We start from the raw sequence: 21,890 nt of genomic DNA, 5'->3' as shown, positions 1-21,890 counted from the left end.
AAAAAATAAGACTAACCATAGAAATCTTTATATTTCTACCAATTATTGTAAAACAAGTGCTGAAAGGAAAATTTACATTTCTTTAAGTATTAAATGTACTTGTTTTGTGATTGTTTTTATTCATTTTTTTGTGTGTGTGTGTGTGTGTTTGTGTGTGTGTGTGTGTGTGTCTCCTCCAAGCCAAGGAGGACTTAATTATCCAATCCCACAGTTCCTGCCATGCTCAAGCTCTGGCCTCCTTTATGAAACTATGTCCAACACATTTTTTGTTTGGCATCCCCTTATCTTAAACATTCTAAGTCTGAACAGAAGCCATTCCATGGAACTGAGGAAAATGTAACAGATGTAGAGGTCTCAGCACAGTTTAACTGTTAAAATGAGATGGGGACTTTGTGTGGTAAAGTTTCCTAATACAACAGAACCAAAACATCTGAGACTCATGCTCCAGCCAAGGACCAGGCATGGAGATAACCTAGAACCCCTGCACAGATGTGGCCCATGGCAGTGTAGTCTCCAAGTGGGTTTCCTAGTAATGGGAACAGGGACTGCCTCTGACATGAACTGATTGGCCTGTTCTTTGATCACCTCTCCCTGAGGGGGGAGCAGCCTTACCAGGCCACAGAAGATGACAATGCAGCCACTCCTGATGAGACCTGATAGACTAGGATCAGAAGGAAGGAAAAGAAGACCTCCCCTATCAGTGGACTTGGGGAGGGGCATGAGTAGAGAAGGGGGAGGAAGGGAAGGATTGGAGGGAGAGGAGGAAGGGAGCTACAGAGGGAATACAAAGTGAAGAAAGTGTAATTAATAAACAAATTATTAAAAAAAAAAAAAAGAACTAACCCAGTTAAGCCTATGTACCAGTTCTTTATTTGTCTTCTGGGAGGGCTTTTTCCCTAAGAATGTTCAAAGTACTTGCTATAGTTGGTGTAGAAAAACAAACAATGACAAGTCACCTGCATGTTTATTATATATTCCAAGAAAGTGACATGCAATTGTATTACCTAGAGTGTTCTTCTTTCCTTGCAGAATGATGTAAAATCCCTAAGATACCACTGGAAAAAATTCAGTTAAGTTCCTGCTCTGGGTTAAGTTTATGATTTATAGTTTTTCATAAATTTAGAATTCTGTTACTCACAATATCGTAAATAGAAGAGAAACAATGCAAGAGTAAGAATTATCGGCATGGACTGACGGCTCAGCCGTTAGAGTACTTGTTAGTCTTGGGGAGGACCCATGCCCCGTTCTTAACACCTACGTGAGGGGTTACAACCATGCATAACTTCTGTTCCAAGGGGACCGGATGCCCACTTTTGATGTCTGCAGGCACACACGTGATGCATACATAAACATGCAGGCAAATCACTCACACATAAAACAAAAGAATTATTGGTATGGTTTATCTTCCAGTCATGAAGGCTTTTCTCCAGTTGATGAATTCCTCTTATGCTTACTTGTCCATGGAAACAGAACCATCAACGGCTTTCAACCTCTTTCGACTACATTCTTTCTCACATGTTTTTTTTTTTGTCAGTGTTTTTAGTAATTAATGAAAATGAATGAATTAAATTCTAATGTTATTTTCACAAAAGGGAAATTTTTAATATTTCAGAAAAACAACTTAGGTTTCTTTGTTATATAATCTTAATAATTTAAAGCATTTTTGAAGTAATTATACCTAAATGAAACAATACAGAAAAAAATATAGTAGTACAATATAGTCAAAATCTAACAAACCTGCATCCCCAGAAGCCACAGCTCAGGAAAAAAGTGTTAGCTTTCTTTTTTCTTTTGTTTTGGTTATATTGATGTAGTTTTCTCTTCCTTTTAAGAATTCTAGGGCTTTTACAATTCTTATTAAAGTTTCTTATTTGAAACACAGATTTAACTATACATGCATTTCCAACAGATCAGTCCCTAATGTTAAGAGTTTTTGAAAGGCAGACAAAATTAACACAATACAAAATCTTGAATAAAAAAACTTTTTAAAGGTAAAACTTAAAAAGATTTTTTTGTGAAGTAAGAAAGTGGATACTAAAAAAAACTGGATTATACATGCAAGTTCTAAAGCAACTAACAAGGATGGAACATTTTAAATATATTACCTATATAAAAATTAGAACATCAAATTGTATGTTGATATTTAGCAGGAAAATTTAAATAGTTTTTGAGTGGTTCTCAGATTTTTAGATTTCTAATAGATTTTGGGTTGCTTTACATGTTAACTAAAAGCATATATTTAGATGTTTTAAAATTATATTTTCTCTTTACTATTTATAATATTTAATATTTCTTCAAGTGCTGCCTAAAGTTAATGACTTAACAATTAATGGTTAACGGGTTCAATAATGATCAAAATGAGCCTGGTAAAACCTGCCTCAGGAAAATCTGCACTGCATTTTCTTGATTCATGACTGAGCTGGATGGGTCCCACTTCCTGGGGCGGTGCTCCACCCCCATAAGAGAGAAGCTTGAGCAAGCAGTGAACAGCAAGTCAATGCAGTAGCTCTCTACGGCAGCTGCTCCAGTTCCTGCCTCCTAGTTCTTCTGAGTTCCTCCTCAAGCTGCTTTCAGTCATGATGTTTTGTCAGACCAGGAGAAACCCTAAGACATCCCCCAAAGCCCCAAGCAAACAAAATTGCAAAACAAAACTAACCCCATCACTCTCCAGCTAACGATACCCAGATGTTTACAGCACGTCTTTCTGTGCTCACTCATTTGTTCAGGCCATTCACCTTTTCTATTTCATGGCTCTTTTGTTCTTTTCCTCTTTTCTGGCTAGTCTGATTGTAGAGGTCTTTTACTTAGTTTTGTACCAATTCTCAGTTATCTACCTGATAAATCTATGCATACTTATTTATGTTTTTGCTGTTTTATTTTCTATATGGTTTAGTACTAGTATATGACAGAGTCCACAGATGTATGGCTCATAAGATAAATCCAAGCCTTTTGTTTGCTTTCATATAAATAATACCTTTGTGGTAACAAAGCTAAGGCTGTTTGCATGCCATATCAGCAAAGGTAAGAATCACATGATCCATAAAACTGAAAGTCTCTGCCAGCTTTTGCCTAGCGGGGAGGGACTGATGACCTGCACAGGCCTACACAGAAAAGGCCTATACGCCAGTCTGCTCAGTGTCCACAGCTCTCACAGTTTGCTCACTGACCTACATGCTTTCCTAATTTTTTCTGAGTATCATATAATTACAATATTTCTCACTCCAAACCCTGTCATATACCCCTCCCTGTTTTCCTTCCAATTCATGGCCTCGTCTTTCACTCATTGTTATTATATGTATATATGTATATACATACATTCCATATGCTACTTGCATCTGTTCAGGGCTGATCATTTGGCACTGAAGAACCATTTGGTGTGCTCTTTCTATCTAGATTTTTATGTAGATGACTTGATCATTAGAGTTAAAGGCCCTTCCATTTATGTGTGAATAGTGAATTTTTAATTAGCTGAACTGTGTTTGAATTTCACAAGGAACTACATTGTTTACTGCTACTGATTTTGGCTAAAAGGCTTTCTTAAACCGGGGGAAATTTCTTTTATTGTTAGCTTTCTAGGAATCTTTTCATAGTGTATAGGTAAATATCAAACATCTTATGTTGTAGTAAATTATCATCTGACAATATAAGATAGAGTACAGTATTTATGTCTCATACTGAATGATACTTAAGCTTCTTTTGTTAGCACTCTTACTAAACTGGTAGATACTCTGAACTGTACTTCCCCTCCAGGTTATGCCTTCATTCACCAGTATTTATTATATGTGTACTCTTGACATAATACAAATACTTTATCTCTTTGAACAAATGTTTATGGGGAAAACTGATCTGGACTGAATGTGGTCTGTAACACGTGGTCCCAACTGACTAGGAAGCTGAGACAAGAGGATTACTAGAGCTCAGGAGTTCAAGGTCAGCTTGGCAATATCTTGTTTTTAAAAAAAAGAGGGAATGGTAAGAGCACACAGCCAGGTGATACAGAAGAGGCTTCTCAAGCTTTAGAACTCATGATATTTGAATACATAATGAAGAATCAATTTTATGACTTCAAATTTGTTTCAAGATTCAGTAAATATATAGCAATCTAAATATAAACAAGAATAAGAAATACAATGATTCTAACTAACAACTAAAAGTGAATATTCAGAAGTCTGTAATTTCCAATTCTCCACCTGTTAAGATATCCATGACTCAACTCACCTGCTTTTATTCCTATTAAAACTTCTACTTTTAGCTAGTGTGTTTATGTGTGTGCGTGTGTGGTGGTGGTGTAAAAAAAAAATCACCCCAACTATACCAAAACCAAGCAACATAAAGTCACAGTACTTTATTCTAAATTCTACCCTTGTGCTACGTCCCACTAAGCAGGGTATTGAGCAACACACACCTCTAAGTAGTTTTAATATATTTAGGAACCAACCTACAAGAAATCTGAACAACAACAACAAACTTCACAGGAGATCAAAAAGATAGAACCTCTTACTGAAAGTGCATTTCCCTTAGAAGAAAATCATAGTCAAATAGCAAGGCTGTTCACTTTTACATATTTGCTATGTCAGCATCTAATAAATTACTAATTTAATTACAAATCATAAAGATTTTTGAAACTCAGAGTTACAGAAAATTACATTTTCCTCCAATTTATTTGGCAACAAGCTAATGTGAGTAAATATGAAGCTATCTACAGCCCTCATTCATCCCACTTAGCACAGTATTTGCAGAAGGGACCTCCTGTGAATATACAGGGTGTCTTTAGACTACAGAAATATTACAACTATAGATACATGTATTGCTTCTTGGAGACTTGAAGTTTATGCAGTGAAATTCAAATAGGTTTAGTGGATTTTTTTTGTTTGTTTGGTATTTTTGTTGTTTTGTTTGTTTTTCGAGATAGGATTTCTCTGTGTAGCCCTTGCTATCTTGGAACTCATTTTGTAGAGCAGGCTGGCCTCAAACTCAAGAGATCCACCCGCCTCTGCCTCCTGAGTGCTGGGATTGAAGGCGTGCACCACCACACCTGCGGCTAGGTTTAAGTGTTTTGATAAAGCAGTGTAGATCTTATGCTTCTGAAAAGATTCTCAATGCTTCCTTTGTTTACCATTAACAGCACTCTTAATACTCCAGACACCATCTCTATTCACTCACTTAAATTGTAAAACATTTGTATAATAAAAATACTACTCGCAAGACAGACTGTCTTTCCTAAAGAAGCATTTCAAAAACAAGTATACACCAGAAAAATACTCAAGAAAATGAAACAAAATGCTAAGGATCTGACTACACTAGACAACCCAACATTTATTTACACTGTACCTGATTCTAAAAATGATTTGACTCTGAAGATTAACCATATTAATCTAAGTGTAAACTTAGAAAACTTCTCCAAGAACATGTTATAAAGATTCAGCGTGCATGTTTTCTTGCAGGTCGGCTAGGTTTTGCTATAACTTTGGATGTCAGCAGTATCTGAATCAGATTCAACAACATGCAATAAACCACAAGGAGGAGCACTTACTTAGGAGTAGAGGGACCCCTTGGCCACGTTCCATCTTCATTTTTTTGTTCTATCACTAACACCTGCAAACATGACACAACAAAGGGTGTTTTTGCACAGCTATGAAGGCAGAACAGCTTTAGGAGATAAGCGGATAAGGAACTGAAGTAGCTGAGTTTTAAAGGATGTAACAAACAAAATGGTCTGAAATAAGTCAGTGTTGTCAGTGAAGAAAGGGGGAAAATAATCACTTGTTCTGTAACTTTAAGACAGTATAAGCCAAATAATAGAATATAAGGTGTTTCAGTTTCAAGTGTATGCTTTTGAATTATATTTACACTTGTAACATAGATTGTGCAATTAATAGATGCTCTATCAGTGGCTATAATCATGGTTAATTATTATGCAAATATTGAGAAACCATGGCACAAATTATTCCAAACTATAGATTACTTATACTTTGCCTAGGGCTTTGGAGTTAGTGTTTATTTACAGTTCATATAAATTCTGAAACCTTTCTTAAAGCATTTTTATTAATTTATGCATTTATTTGTAGCATGTATTGGTGCCAATGTGCACCCATGATATACAGGCATACATGTGCTTTGATGCACATATGGAGATGAGAGGACAGTTTGCAGGAGTCATTTCTCTCTCTCCACACTGTGCATGGACCTCAAACAGTCAGACTTGGCAGCAAGTGCCTTTACCCACTGAACCATCTCACCAGCCTTACATTATGAAATCTTTTAGTACATAATGCATAGTCACATTTTTAAGGATCTCATAATAAAATTATGAGAACTCAAGTTCCCTGATGGATCATGTGTCCGGTAGACAATAATCATCTTAGTCACTATGCCAAGACAAATCTACTTCAAAACATCCCTGACTCCTTCCTTTTATGTCCCAGATTAATAAAGAGGCCTTTCTTCTAGTTTCTATTAAGGATGGGTCTACATAAGGAAGAAAAACCCAATTCAAAATAAGTCTGTGACATTACTAATAAAAAAATCTAAATCTCATGATAAAACTACAACATTAAGACAACATGAACTGAAATATACTTAACTACAAATCTGAATATATTCTAAATATTTAGTTTCATTAACTTTTCCTTACAGTTACAATTCTGCAAACTACTCTATATACCACAGAAAAATTCTTTGGCAGACTGTGTACTTCCAGACCATTTATAAACTGGCCTTTTGACCCTAGTCACAGATAATGTAATAAAGCATTCAGTATGAAACGTGATATTGAAATACTCATCTAAAAAACTCAGGGAATTTGTTGAGAGCGCATACATGTATGAAATACTAAAGCTTCCTTTAACTAATGCATCTCAAACATTCAGAAACACTTTCTGATGTGTAGCTCTGAAAAATTAAGTGCACCAAGTACCTGCCATCCTCATTTCTGATATTCTTTTCCTTGCTACCAGTTATCCATTGTCTAAATTTTCTAAATATCACCTCAATGTGGAAGCATACACTATCAAAGATTTTTAAGTAGAATTTATTGAGGGATTCACAGCTGAAGATTTTCTTTAACTACAACTTGCAACTGTAGTGACACATATAAACTATATCCACATACATAAATAGTATTGTCATTTGAAAGAGTTAAATCAAGTATAAAACTATTAAAACTCCCAGTTATACATTTATTGTTGTTTACCAATATTTCAATATCTAATAGAATTTTTACTTAAAATTCTGTATTTTACAGCCACAGATAGTATTAATATGCCTCAAAAAAATAACAAAATTTACTCCTTTTTTTAAAATGTATCATTTTTGTGAGTAAAGTTTTGCTTATTGTTAAAATTTTTTAAAAATTCAAAATTTAAAGCATACATACATAAAAGGAAGACTGGGAAAATTCACCAATATGAGGAGGTAAACTCTTCAATGATGTATCTCTCTTTTACCTGTTTATTTTTAAGTAATGTACATTTTTGTGTCTATGTCCTGGTATGTGCACACGAATCCTGGAACCTGCAGAGACAGAAGAGGCCCAGAATCCTCTGGAACTGGAGCTACAGATGGCTGTGAGCCACCAGCATGGGTGCTGAGAACCAGACTCAGGTCCTTCTCCAAGAGCAGTGTGCACTCCTCAGCACTGAGCCACCTCTCCAGTCCCATTCTATCTTACTTTCTAACTGGGGTACTTTAATTTACAGTAAGAGTGAGGTGGGCAGGATAGTGATTTTATTTATCGTAATAAAAACAGAACAAACAAAAACCTCTGCTTTAAAACCTAATTTGGGTTAGGGAGATGGCTCAGTGAATAGGAGTGCTTGCATGCTCTGAGTTCAAATGCTCAGCATACACATAAAGGCTGGCAAGACTGCATTTGTCTATAACCCCAGCACTGGGGGTGGGGTGTTAAAATGAGAAAAGTGGATGTTGGGAAGTCAGAACTATGAGCTTCGGGTTCAGTGAGAAACACTGTGAGGTAAATAAGGTGTAGGCAGAGAAGATGACACTGATATTCTCCTCTGGTCTCCATACACACATTACACGCAACATTTTTTAATTTGAAGTTTTTAATGGATAGTCTTTGAAACATACGTCCTCCCAAATGAACAGAAGTCCTCACAAATATTTAATCTCATTAAATTAGCTTAATTTTCTCATCCAACTCTAATCTTCAATTTGACAAATGTGTATCTAGTAATTAAACACTCTAATCAAAACATGAACCTTATAGACCATGTATATTTTTAAGATACTAATGATACAAAACTTAGGGGAGAAATTCTCTAAAGTAAGTTGAATGGATAGAGAAAAAGAGGGACAGCTGAAGAAGTGACATCTGAGTTGAAATTTGAAGCATGAATTAATGGGATCTGATGTGCCTACGTAATAGGATGAGCTAGGTAATATGAACAACTAATGGGATCTGATGCGCCTACGTAATAGGATGAGCTAGGTAATATGAACATTTGCATGGTTAAAATATTTTTTTTCCTGGATAGATGCAGGGAAATGGGAAGAATGGTACACCAGGCAGATGAATAATGCATTCAAAAGCACACTGCGGGAATACTATGCTAACTGAAAGACAAGCAGAGTCTAAGGATGGACAAGGAGACAAGAGGCTTAACCATGGCTGGCATGCTGCCTAGGGGCCTGGATTTCATAATCTGTAAGGACTCGGAAAAAGTTTATGAGAGGCAAATAACCAGATTTATATTTAAGAATGAATATTCTGGTAAAGCAAGACTGTGCGACTATGTAAGAAACTGGAGGTAGCAGGGCATGTTGAGTATGAAAGATAAGGGCTGGGAAAGGAATAGAAAGAGGTAACTACAAGGTAGGACCAGTTCCTCACTGTAAATAAACATCCTCATTTCTCAATATATTTAATTTTTTAAATTATACCGTAAGAGAAGATGAATTGGGAGCTGACAGGCCTAAAAAGGAGGGGTAAACTAAGGTTCTGTTAGCCCACAGCTCTGTTAAAAAGTTCCACTACAATGCACTGTACCCACTTCTGCATATGGCCACTGTTACAACGGAGGAGTCACAGTTGCAGCAGAGACCTTAGGTATGGCCACTATTTAATCCTTCAGAGGAAATCTGCTGATCTTACAGCATAGCTGTTTTCATTGAAAGCATTCTTAAGAAGCAGAGTGTTTCCAAGCTCAATAAGGAAATTAGAAATTGCAGTTATTGACCAATGAGAGAGAAGAGTTAGAAAGAGGTAGCTAGATGGAAAACCCATCAGGCTCTACACAATACCGGTTTTTAATGCAAAAGCTGCATTTAAAATTAACACTGTTGGGCTGGAGAGATGGCTCAGCAGTTACGAACACTTGCTGCTCTTGCAAAGGACTGAGGTTCAGTTCCCAGCACCCAATTGGAGGCTTACAACCACCTATGACTCCAGTTCCAGTTGCAAAGGATCCAATGCCATCTTCTGGTCTTCATGGGCACCAGGCACATATGTGGAGCATGTGGAGCAAACATACATGCAGGTACCTGCATACACATTAAGACAAAATAAATCTTGAAATCAAATTGTGACTAGGCACTACCTGTCCTTGGTACAAGCCGGCATCCTGGATAGTGCTGTCCGGCTTATTCAGCGGCTCAAACGTGTTACTCATATACTTGTTCCACAGTCTGGCCTCCTTCTCGTCTGGAATATTGAAGATTTTTCTTATCTCCTTCTCAATCGTATCTGAGATTTAAGAAGGGAAGATATGTAAATACAATACATTAAAAGCACATATGGTAGCTACAAAGAGCTAAGCGCTCACCAGACTAAATAGCTAACTATGTAAGGAATAATAGTAATACACAAAGCTTTGTCTTAAGACCAGCTATGTCATTTTAAGGTGGAAAATGATAACTTTAACACTGACAGATGATCATTTGAAGAATTTAAAACTGCAAAAAGTAAAACTTAAATCATAGAATACTGAAATGCAATTTGTTCCACCAGGTGAACTTCTAAGTTTTAACACAGTATAAAATCAATGTGTTTCTAAGACTATGTAAGAGTTAAAAATCAAAGAATGTCACAGAAAAGAAAATGGAAAAAGTCTGTATTCATAATGCAATCAACTTAAGAATATCTTACATTGAAGAATACGCTTTATGCTGTGAGATTATGTGAGGGATGTTAAAACCACATCCAAACATCACATTTCTTTTTAAAGATTTCTGTTTAGGTGGACAGCTGTTGCACTATCTAACGTGTGGTGTTTATCTGTGTGAGGTACGTGAAGTGCAGACATGCATGGGGTCACGGGCAGAACACAACTGACGAGTTGGTTCTCTCCTTCTACCATGCGCACTCCAGGGATGGACTTAAGACTGTCAGCCGTGGCTGGAAGTCCAACTTCACCTGCTGAGCCACATCACAGCCCAATACAGCTGTGGTTTTTACCTGAGCAACTATGAGTGGTGGTAATTAATTTCTGAGATAGGGAAGAACGTAACATAGAAGATTTCTGGACAGGGGAAAACAGTTTAACTTATATATAATTAAGATTCTCATCAGACATATGTGAAGTTATAGGATGGCTGAAACTGTTGGGTAGAACATTATTGAATATTTTCAGCCAGGAAATTAGACAAGTCGCCATAAGACTTTGAATAAGAAAAGGCTAACCATGGAGGGAGACATTCTCAGATCAAGGGTGTGGTGGTTTCTAGCAGTGTACTATGGTACATTTTGCGGATGGTGTGAGAAAATGGAAGTTTAGCATTATTAAAGTCGGTGATGAGAAAAATATTTCTTTAAGAATATTTAGGTAAGAATGTCAACCACTTTTATTAGTTTTTAAAGACAGCATTTTTAGAAAGACTTTGAACAGCATTATGTTCTTGGTGTTAGCCTTAAACATAAAGCTGAATTTTAGCTCTTACTGGAACACACTCAATCCCAAATACAGCAACTTAGAGAATAAACCATCAGAGGCAAGTATTCAGCCATAATGTGCCAAACTATTTTAAGTTGTCTACTGCTGTCATTTTACTGTACATCATGTGGGCAGTACGGGCCGAGAGCAGAGTTATCAACTTAGCAACAACACAAACGTGGGTGTTTAATTTCCTAATTCTGGATAGACAATTCATTAGTACTTTAAAACTTTGTAAAAAAAAATTATTTATATATGAGTGCCCTATTTGCATGTATGCCTACATGACAGAAGAGGACATCAGATCCCATTACAGATGATTGCAAGCCACCATGTGGTTATTGGGAATTAAACACAGGACCTCTGGAAGAGCAGCCATTGTTCTTAACCACTGAGCCATCACGCAAACCTCTGGTTTCAATCAAGGTTTTTTAAAGACCACAAGGATAAATAAATATATATCCATCTTTTGTTTATTACCCTAATTCCAAACAGTTTGAAAAACACCCATTTAGTAGAATAAATTAAGTTCATTTACAATATTAAGACATACAATGAATGTCTTTTCTTTTTAAGGGTATAGACTCTTAAAAAGTAATAGAATATTTAAAGTACTTGGGTTAAATCTGTGTCAGATCAAACTTTCTGAAATAATTACATTTATCCTCCATAAATTTTTATTTAGTACTTCAGGTAAAAACTTCCTAATGGTTGTTTTTAATGCAGAAATTAAGAACAGTTGCCGATTTCTTGAGTTTGTAAGCAAAATAATTATCTAATAAAAGATTTCTGACGGACTCAGATTTCCTAGAACATTTCTGTTAAAATGAAAATTTATAAATTGCTAGAGATTTTATGATTACAATATAGTGCATTTAGATTCAATTGGCTATTGATCTGTAGCTGGCTTTTTAGAGTCAAAAGGTACTCTGTGGAGTGCTGGGGGGCGGGGGGGGGGAGAGTTTCCAACAGCCTTATCCAGCCGGGGATATGCCCTTGAACTTCTTACCAATAGCTAAGTAACCAATAGCTGTCCAATTTGATTAAGGCCTTTTCAATACAGAAAACTCATGCTTGGTACTGTAAACCCGGCCAAGAAGCTGTGTCTAGAGATGTCACACACCCTACACGATGATTTACTATTACTATTTTGCTAAACTGGTTCAGCTGACTTCTAAATATTTATCCTTATAACCATGATGTTTATAGTTCAGTTATGACCCCTCATTTAGTTTAAAAAGTGAAATAAAGAATGACAGCGCAGACCTCACAATTTGCTCATCTCTCTGACATGCTCAGTTCTGCACCTCATCTTTTATTATTATTCACCTGTATTTTCCAACAAGATCACTACTCTCTCTTAAATAAATACTTATTTGAAGATAAATGTGTTCACAATTGTTAATATTGTGCATTATAAAGGTATCAGGAGAAGACAGGCTAATAGGGGTGAATATAATCTAACTATATCATATACATGTATGAACATTTCATATTTAACCTTATTAGTGTATAAAATCAATGTGCTAATTAAAAAATTTAGTGTATTAAATTCACTATCAATGTTTATGCAAAGCTATAAAGAATTAAGTCCATTAATAGCTGAGACTGTTTTTCAAGCTTATTCACTAAAAAACCCCTCAGCATGCTACAGTAACACCAAGCCTACTGCCTCAGTTATTCACCTGTAATGAAGGAAACAGCAACTGATTTTTAATTTTTTTCCTCTATACTTGTCCAAGTTTTATTTAAACACGGTTCATTTAAAGTTCTAGTTAAATTTATATTTTGTTGTTAGAAACATGGCATGCCATTTTTTCAAAAGCTAATTTTAAAATTTATTTAATTTTCTTAAATTAAAAATGGCACAGACATTACACTCATGTAATAAACACAGTGCGACAAGCTGGTCCTGTATTAGCTAAGACATGCATGGAAGCTGGGATTCCACAATGCTTATAAACGTGCACTAACAAGGCAATCGCCAAAGTAGACCACAACCAAGAGTCACAACCAAATGTCGAAAAACAGTGATTTGAGACAGAATCTTTCATTACCTATTGTGTCAGCTTTGCTAAATCTCCGGGTGACAACATTGTTCATGTTTCCATTCTCACAGAGCTTCAACTCTGTGAGATATACTTCTACTTTGCAGTGCTTTACAAACATACCCTGTTCTACCACCTTAAAAAAAAAAAGAAAAAGAAATCAATATGAATTGTATCAATGTATTTCATTTTCATAATATGTATCAGAAAAAAGGCATCAGAAAAAACTACAAATATCTAATGACATAATTACCTACTATAATCATAATTTCAAACATTAACAGTTTAGAAAAGCATTTTACTAGTCTGTTACTATTGTGGTATTCCATAAACAATAAATTTACTCAAGTTTAATCAAAATGATTGTCCACAAATTTTCTCTATTCAATTTTCATGCACAACTCTGACTAAAGATACAGATACCTACTTTCTAACAATGCTCTGAGAAAGAAAACTTACAAAGCTTTATGTAACTGTGTCTACTGTTATTACCATTTATGTCAAAACATGTCTTCTAAAATGACAGCTCTGGCCCTGTAATAGACATACTTATTTCATACTAAAATGACTTTGACCTTTAAACATGTACTTAGTTAGTACACATAACACACAAGGACATAAAAAAGTAGTCAAACATGCAAATAATAATGTATAAAATGGAAAATATTTATATATTAGTTCACCTTTTAAATAAGTATATTTCCTTTTGCTCTTCTAAAGGTTAACTGTAGGATTTCAGTGATGAACACTGTTTCTGAAAATAGTCAGTGGCCTGATACGTGATCCAGAGACAGATATGGCAAAGGGAGGCTCCGATGACTTACATATCTAGCAGGCTCATATCAAACTCAGTATGAGAATTACAAACTTCTCTGTCACTTTTAGGAAAAAATTTTCAACTCAGGGTTTTAAAATAGTTTTATCTGAAGTACCCTGTATGAATTTAATCAAGTTTCCAATATGAATTTAACTTTTTGGATAGGTTCTCTTAATTATGTCTGTTACAAATCTTTAAAACAGTTTGACAGACTATGTGTCTCATTGTAAATGTCTTCCCCAATGACTTTACCAACTCTTTTCTTTTTTCACTTGTTTGTTTTATTTATTTATTACAATTTATTCAACTTATTTAGCCCCCTCTCTCTTGTCCCCTCCTAATCCCACCCTTTCTCTTCTCCTCACATGTCCTTACCCCAGCCCACTGATAAGGGAGGTCCTCCTCCCCTTTCCTCTTACCCTAGCCTATCAGGTCTCATTAGGACTGGCTGCACTGTTTTCCTCTGTGGCCTGGTAAGGTTGTTCCCCCCTCAGGGGGAGGTGATCCCCCTCCCATTACTATGGAACCCACTTGGACACTGAACTGCCATGGGCTACTTTTGTGCAGGGGTTCTAGGTTATCTCCCTGCATGGTCCTTGGTTGGAGCATCAATCTGAAAAGACCCCTGAGCCCAGATTTTTCAGCTCTATTGCTCTCCTTCTGGAGCTCCTGTCCCCTCCAGGTCTTTCTATCTCCCCCTTCTTTTATAAGATTCCCTGCACTCTGCCCAAAGTTTGGCAATGAGCCTCAGCATCTGGTTTGATACCCCACAAATCAAAATGACCCTGAATAGCTAAGATCAAAAACTCAAGTGACAACACATGTTGGATAAGATGTGGAGAAAGGGGAACCCTCCTCCACTGCTGGTGGTAATGTAAACATGTACAACCACTTTGGAAATCAATCTGGCATTTTCTCAGAAAATTACGAATAGTGTTACCTGAAGATCCAGCTATACCATTCCTAGGCATATATCCAAAATATACCCAAGTACACAACAAGGGCATTTGCTCAACCATGTTCCTAGCAGCTTTATTCATAATAGCCAGAATCTGGAAACAACTGAGATGTCCCTCAACAGAGGAATGGATAAAATTATGGTATATTTACACATGGAATACTATGCAGCAATCAAAAAGAACAAAATCATGAAATTTGCAGGCGAATGGTGGGAAGTAAAAAATATCCTGAGAGAGGTATCCCAGAAGCAGAAAGACATACAGGGCATATACTCACTCATAAGTGGATATTACACATATAATATAGGATAAACATATTAAAATCTGAACACCTAAAGAAGCTAAGCAAGAAGGAGGACCTTGATTCTGAATGATCAATCCTCATTCAGAAAGGCAAACGGAATGGACATAGGAACAGGGAGAAAAGAGGGAACAGGACAGGAGCCTACCACAGAGGGCCTGTGCTTTTTCTTTTCCTTTGTAAAAATAGAAAAAAATTTCACTAAGTAGCCAAAGCTAGCTCACCTCCTCCTCCCAAATATTTAACATTGAGATCACTGGCATATGTCAGCAGAAACTATGTCTGGCTTTTTAACAATTTTTTTAAATTACATTTTTATTATCATTTAGTTAAAATTTTGGTTTTTATGTCTTCTCTGGTTCTTAAGTATTTGCTCAAATACACTGTTGTGTACAGCTGGGGATGACCAACTGTCCTTTTTTATTACCTTCATTACTAATTTCTAGCTTAAATATGCCAAGAACAGGAAATACTCTGGATAATTTCTTTCATTTGTTATTTTGAAAGTTTGATTACCCAGAATTTTTATCAATTCATCAGTGATTATTATTAAGAGGATGATATCCTTAATTCCTAATGTCTTGCCAAAATATTTCTGGGAGACACATCTCTGACTTTTCCATAGTGATGTTACAGTCCATGCTTTTGCTCTAACATTATTAAGACCTTGTTTTCAGAAATATTGCTTAGTTTTTACTGTCATTTGGATTCTGGAAGAAATATAATCGTCAAACATGGTAAATTATTGCTCTGTTGCATTTAAGGATTTCATCTTTAGCTTGTTATCTATATACATGGACTGTAGGCAATACAAGTAGTTACTGGGCATTATGGCAAACCACTACATTCATGATGTGTATTATTTAATTTTTCTGGAAGACTTTTTTTTAAGTCTTCACAGGTACCCTCTTCAAACCCCCCAAATTCCCCTCAGTTTGCTCAAAGCACTTTAGGCCCTTTGCTAATGTTTTATACCTTCTGCTCACTGTGTAGCCACAGCCACACAGTTCTTGCTATGTTAACATCACAGCATCCAGGCACCTAAGCTAGCATGAACAACCTAGCAGTGCATAATGAATTATCTTGGACTTCACAAACAACAAACACCTCCCATCATTTCTGAGGGTAAAAGTCTGTGAGAGTTGAGCTACGCTGATCTGGGGTGACACTTCTTAGGAAGTTTCTGTTACGCCTTGGGCTATGGCTTCTGTTGTCTGAAGATTCGCTTAGAACTGATAATCCACCTTGCTGGCCAGGTGGGCCTCTTCCTAGAGTACTTGCATGTCAGAATTAGGAGAGGGGTGGGGGGGGGGGGAGAAAAATCACACCTGAGATACAACCTGCAGGATCTTCTATAACCTAATCTTAAAATATACCACACTAGGTGCAGGAGAACATACCAGCAATCCCAAAACTAGGGAATTAGCATCAGGAAAATAGGAGGATAAAGGATAAAATCAGGAGGATAAAGAATTGAAGCTCTTTTAAATCTCTTTTTGAAGGACTCCTTCCCTGGGTCACAGAATTCTGGGCTGGCAGTTATTTTCTTACAGCATATTGAATATAGTACAGTTTCTTGTCTTCTATTGTTCCTGTTGGGAAACTATTTCTTTGAATTATGCTTTTTTGAGGACAATGTTTCTTTTTGTCTAGCACACTTTGGTATGTGTTCCTATTTTTTCAGTCTAAGAATCAGTGTTTGCTGACTCTAATTTGGCGTCTTCCTCAGCTATTCCCTCTTCCGTCACAGTTCTAGAGGCTCCACCCCTCTCTCCTGAGATTTCGATGATGTGTATGTATGCTAAACTTTGTCACTGCATCAGGTACAACCGTGCTTTTAAAGACACCTGTTCTTCGGAATAAATTCTACATTGCATATTTTCTCCTAACATCGACTGGGTTAAAAATTCACTTTTCAGCTGTTTACCATATACTCAAATGTGTACATTATTGCGTTGGGATCTTGTTCATCAGTTTTGTAGTATCACCATTAACTGTATTCCTTATGCCCCCTCTCTAATGTCACTTTTCTAGCTTGGCCTCACTGTATCTCGTATTTCCCCGTTTCCTGGTCAGTCTGTTTTTCAGGCTGAGTGCCCGACATGAAGTTAAAGTAGTTCAAAGACCAAGTCCCCAGAATAGGATGACTTTGTTTATACATCACAGAATCCTCATTGTAACCAGATGGATAAAATTCACAGCTAGACATCAGACTCTAACAGTAGTTGTGTTTACTTCTTGAAGCAACTTCTCTATTTATCAGTAAGTCAGGGTGGAGGATAATGCACTTTCTTGGCCTACTGATTTAATCTGGAGGGATGATGCTTCTCTACCAAGGACTCCAGACAACCTGATATACATTAAAGTCTGAAAACTGCTTTACATGTTGAAAAATCTGCACTTTTCAAAAATAAAAATTCACCTTATTTGAACAAATATTTGCCCTGACAGACTTTTCAAACTTTTCTTTATAACTGTGTGCACTTTTGATGATTTTTTTCTTTGCTCTTTAATTTCCTTATTTTTCAAAAACCAAACTTCAGTTCATCTTTTAAAAAGATTTTAAAAAGAATTTTAAAGGCAATGAATTTGTTGGTGGATCTAGTACCATACTAAAACTTGTAACATATAATATGTTCCAGGTTTAAGGAACAAAAAGTAATATGCATACAGCACATTTTCATTTAAGAAATGAGTTTTGAGGGACAGGAGAGGGCAACAGGGTAAATATATTCACATTACACACATATATACATATACATATATATATATATACATATACATGAAATTGCCCAAAAATTTTTAAAGAACTGTGTTTTAAAAAAATGCAGTTTTTCTTCCAGTGCCATTTCACAGGTAATAGCCTATACTTCAACAAGTCAGAACACTTGTCTCCAAAAATGACAAAACAAATATATTCACATTATACAAATCAGAATAAATTATTAAATAGACATGAGGTCAGTTTATTTAGCTTGAAATTTGATATTTTACTAGAGTAATACCCATTTTTAGTTCCAAAAAATATTATTTTAATATTTCTAGACTATAATTAAAAAAATTCTAAAAAGACTGAAAAATTCCATTTTCATTTAAAAAAACATTTTACATTCCAAAAGCTGTCTCTTAGTCTATTTTTTAAATTGCTAAGAAAAAAAAGAAAACTGGCCCCCTTTGTCTTTATTTACTCAATTGTAAAATAAAAATGATATTAATTCTGTGTTAACCAGTAATTCATATGCATTGTTATTGTCCTTAGAATGGTGAGAATGTAGACTACGTGTTAAAAGCTATTATTAGCATCCAGTGCACAGCATTGTTTTCCTAACTTTTCTCCCAATGTAAGTTAGGAAAGCTTCAGACTTCATTGAATTACCAATGTGAATTACTCAACAAAATTACTAACTGAATTATTCAACAAAAATATATTTAGACTCAGTTAACTCTCAAACATACCTTTCTTGCTATTGGTTCTTGCCCTTCCATCAGCGTGTACCAGCTGACAAGTTTATTCCAGCCTTCAGTTGGCAACAGTATGTAATCCAGCTCATCAATAAGATGCTCCTTAAGGGACCGGGCATCACCATCTACAAAGGGAAAAGTAAACTCAGTACAGAACAGGAAACCCTAGTACACATCTCTGGATACATGGCTACATACCACAAACTACTCAAACTCACAAAGATGAGCTGAATTGTTTACAATAATGAATTCTGGGAAAAAAAAAAAACAAAAAAAAACAAAACTCCAAGAAGGTTCAAATCTATATATTTCAAAATAAACCACTGCCTGAAAAACCTTTCAAGGTTCTTCTTAGGTTCCTAAAATGCAAATATATTAATATTAGCTAAGATAACAGCACAAGAGGTTCTTCAAATATTGAGCATCAGTGATTCAATAGGGGCCATTCCAGCATCAGTTAGTAAGTATAGCAAATTCATGAGTTGATCAATTCACTTTTTCTTTAATGAGGCAGGGTCTTAAGATGGGGCCCAGGCTAGTCTAGAATTTGCCTTACTCTCCAAGAGTTAGTCCAGGAACATAATGGAAGTTTTGGTTTCTTTGTATGTTATGAAAATATGCTTTTGTTTTAATTGCAAGTGTGGGATTTTAGTTGGGTTATAGTTTGTCCACACCTGTTAATTGTCACATGCAGGGTGTGATCTTTGCCAGCTGGTAACAGCCTCCCATGTGCCACAAGGAGAGGGGCATGGTCTAGGACTCTGAGAGTAGATATATGAGGCTGAGTAAGAGATTGTGGGGCATTCTGATGAGGTGTTTGGTATTGGTGTGTGGCACGGAGCAGTTTGGAGCAGACAGAGGGAGAGAAACACTTCAGGGCAAAGCGGTATAGAGGAGCCTGTTGGCTACATCTGTGGTTGACAGAGACTGGCATAGAGCCCTAAAAGAACCCCTTCGGAACAGGGGCTGTTTCTGACATGAACTCTATGGCGGGCTCTTTGACCCCTCCCCCCCAGGGAGGAGCAGCCTTGTTAGGCCATAGAGGAGGACTTTGCAGCCAGTCCTGAAGACACCTGATAAAATAGTATCAGATGTAAGGGGAGGAGGTTGGGAGGGAAAGAGGGAGTGGGATACAGCTGGGATACAGAGTTAACAAACTGTAACTAATAGTAAAATAAATAAATAAATAAATAAAAGCACCCTTTGCCTTAACTAGCCAAGAGAAGGAAAGGTGTCTGGCCCCCTCTCCCCACTAACCTTCTCTCTCTTACCTAAGGTTGGGGGGTTGGTGGAAAGGAGGTAGAGGGCTAAACACCCCAAATAAAGTAGGGTTTTAAAAGAGACTGCTACAACTGGCTTTCTGCTACACAGGCGTGCTACAACCTGGTGTCAAACATCAGCCTGTTATGGTATTAAATCAACATATTACAATGACCCCAAAAGACATAAGCTTGGAAACCATGAACAAAGATTTTTAAGTTTTTTGTAAAGTATCTACATTATTCCAGAAGATCCATGATCTAGACTCATTCCCAAATCTGAAACACTGGTAGTTGTACAGAAGCAACTATAACTCTAAGATGCCTTCAAATGTTTAAGCTAAACCTAGAACTTCCGTATAACTCAGGGCAGAGATCTAGGAATATGGCACTGTCCCATTCTGGGACTCACTTATTGGTCATTTGAGTTTCCAAGTACTGAAAGAGAATGAGCTCACTGAGTTATAACTGCCCTAAAGGGAATTTTGTTGACCTGAGTTGATTTTACTCATCAAAGGAAGGAATGCTGTTTTCTGTGGCATTTCTATGATAAGGATATACTACTCCTGCAGAAAAAAAGCTCAAGAGAGTATCAGAATATTATTCTTTTAGAATTCATCTGCGGATTTCTGAACCCTGAGAAAGCTATATTTTACACAGAAACAAAAGTTGGAAAAGTCTGAACTGTATGTGATCATCAATAGTAGAAGTAAAACGAACACTAGTTAAAATTACTGTATGTTATGTATGTATGGTACACACACATGTATCATGGCACATGTGAAGGGAGGTCAGAAGACTGCTTGTAGGAGTCAGTTCTCTCTTTCTACCACATGGGTCTCAGTGGTTGAACTCATGTCCTCAGTCCTGGTGACAAGTGCCTTTACCATTTAAACTATCTCACCAGCCTTGAGTATTAACTCTAAACACATATTCTCTAACTGTGGTTGTAAATTTTAAATTATCAGCAAATACAATTTAGAATGCTTTGTCTGAAACTCTGAGGATGAAAGAAAATTACATAATGCTAAGTAAGCAATATGTACTATAAGACATCACAGAGCAGATAACTATGGTAGACAAACTGTAGTGAATTCTCCAAAGAGCCCTGCATGATGGGTATCTTTATTCTAAGAATAGATTCAGAGACGCTGAGTAAATTGCCTAGGGTAATCATTCAAAATTTATTTATTTATTTATTTTTTTTTTAGAAAACAATGTTATTAGCTGGGTATGGTGGTGCTCCAAACCTTTAACCCCAGCAATTGGAAGGTGGAAACAAGGTCATTAGCTATATAGTGTATTCTGTCCAAAGGACATCCTGCGCTACAAGGAAGAAAAGAGTGAGTGTGAAAGGAGTGAGTGATAAAATCCTTGCTGTTTTATTCTAGGTTTATTATTATTATTTTTAGAGTAATATGAAGCAGGTAGATCTATTTTCATTAGTAAATAGACCAAGTTGCTAAGTTCTCAAGGTTCCATATATAGAAATTTGCAGAGAATGAATTCAAATATGAATATAGTCACACTAATTTCATGTGCTGGGTCAGACAGTACAATCTAGACTAAAGAAAACTTGGGGAAAAATTAAAACCAAGACTTAAAAGTTATTTTCTACAATAACTAAGTTTAAGTAAGTAGTCTGATTATGTGACAGAATTCACATAATACTATTATACTTAGTGGACAGAAGAAAATAACCACTTTACCTTTTGTGTGTTTGCAGAGAACACCTTCAAATTAAAGAGAAGGGATCTGTTTTTAATTTATCACTTCTGTATCTAATGATAAGTAAGTACTGAACAATAAACAAATACTTAAATTACACAAATTGGTAATTTTTAAACAGAAGAGAAAATCTGTTAGGCTAGTACACTTGCAGAGATTCCAGCAGCTGTAATGGGCTAACAGCTAGAACCACATCCATTTACAGGATATAACACACTGTAATTACCAATTCTAAGTCTGGCTTGTATATGCTTATGAAAATAATCCTGCTTGTACCTTGTATGATAAACTTGCCTTTTGCTCTCCATAGTTCTATATGCTGTCCTTATACTTGTCAAGCATGGGCTAAATGACATTCATGAGCCACTCAGGCCTTTCAAAAATGGCTCAACAGTCAAAAGAGCAACTCTGGTCTGAATGTGCAAAT

At 36.2% G+C, this 21,890-nt stretch overlaps 1 protein-coding gene across 3 annotated transcripts in view; it reads right to left on the bottom strand.

Annotated features, from left to right (window-relative positions):
* The window catches only part of Usp15 (ubiquitin specific peptidase 15), a 97,756-nt gene that overhangs the window by 54,450 nt on the left and 21,416 nt on the right, over positions 1 to 21,890 (bottom strand). For all 3 annotated transcript variants that reach the window (XM_060370997.1, XM_060370998.1, XM_060370999.1), the window contains 4 exons: positions 18,471 to 18,601; positions 12,947 to 13,073; positions 9,558 to 9,703; positions 5,534 to 5,595 (listed from right to left, as the gene is read on the bottom strand). In XM_060370997.1, coding sequence (XP_060226980.1) covers positions 5,534 to 5,595; positions 9,558 to 9,703; positions 12,947 to 13,073; positions 18,471 to 18,601 — 466 coding nt within the window. The remainder of the gene's footprint in view (positions 1 to 5,533; positions 5,596 to 9,557; positions 9,704 to 12,946; positions 13,074 to 18,470; positions 18,602 to 21,890) is intronic.

Source organism: Meriones unguiculatus, chromosome 17, assembly GCF_030254825.1.
Source record: "Meriones unguiculatus strain TT.TT164.6M chromosome 17, Bangor_MerUng_6.1, whole genome shotgun sequence".
Classification (NCBI taxonomy): Eukaryota; Metazoa; Chordata; class Mammalia; order Rodentia; family Muridae; genus Meriones; species Meriones unguiculatus.
The sequence above is the reverse complement of the archived record's forward strand: the minus strand, read 5'-3'. Positions and strand labels throughout refer to the sequence as shown.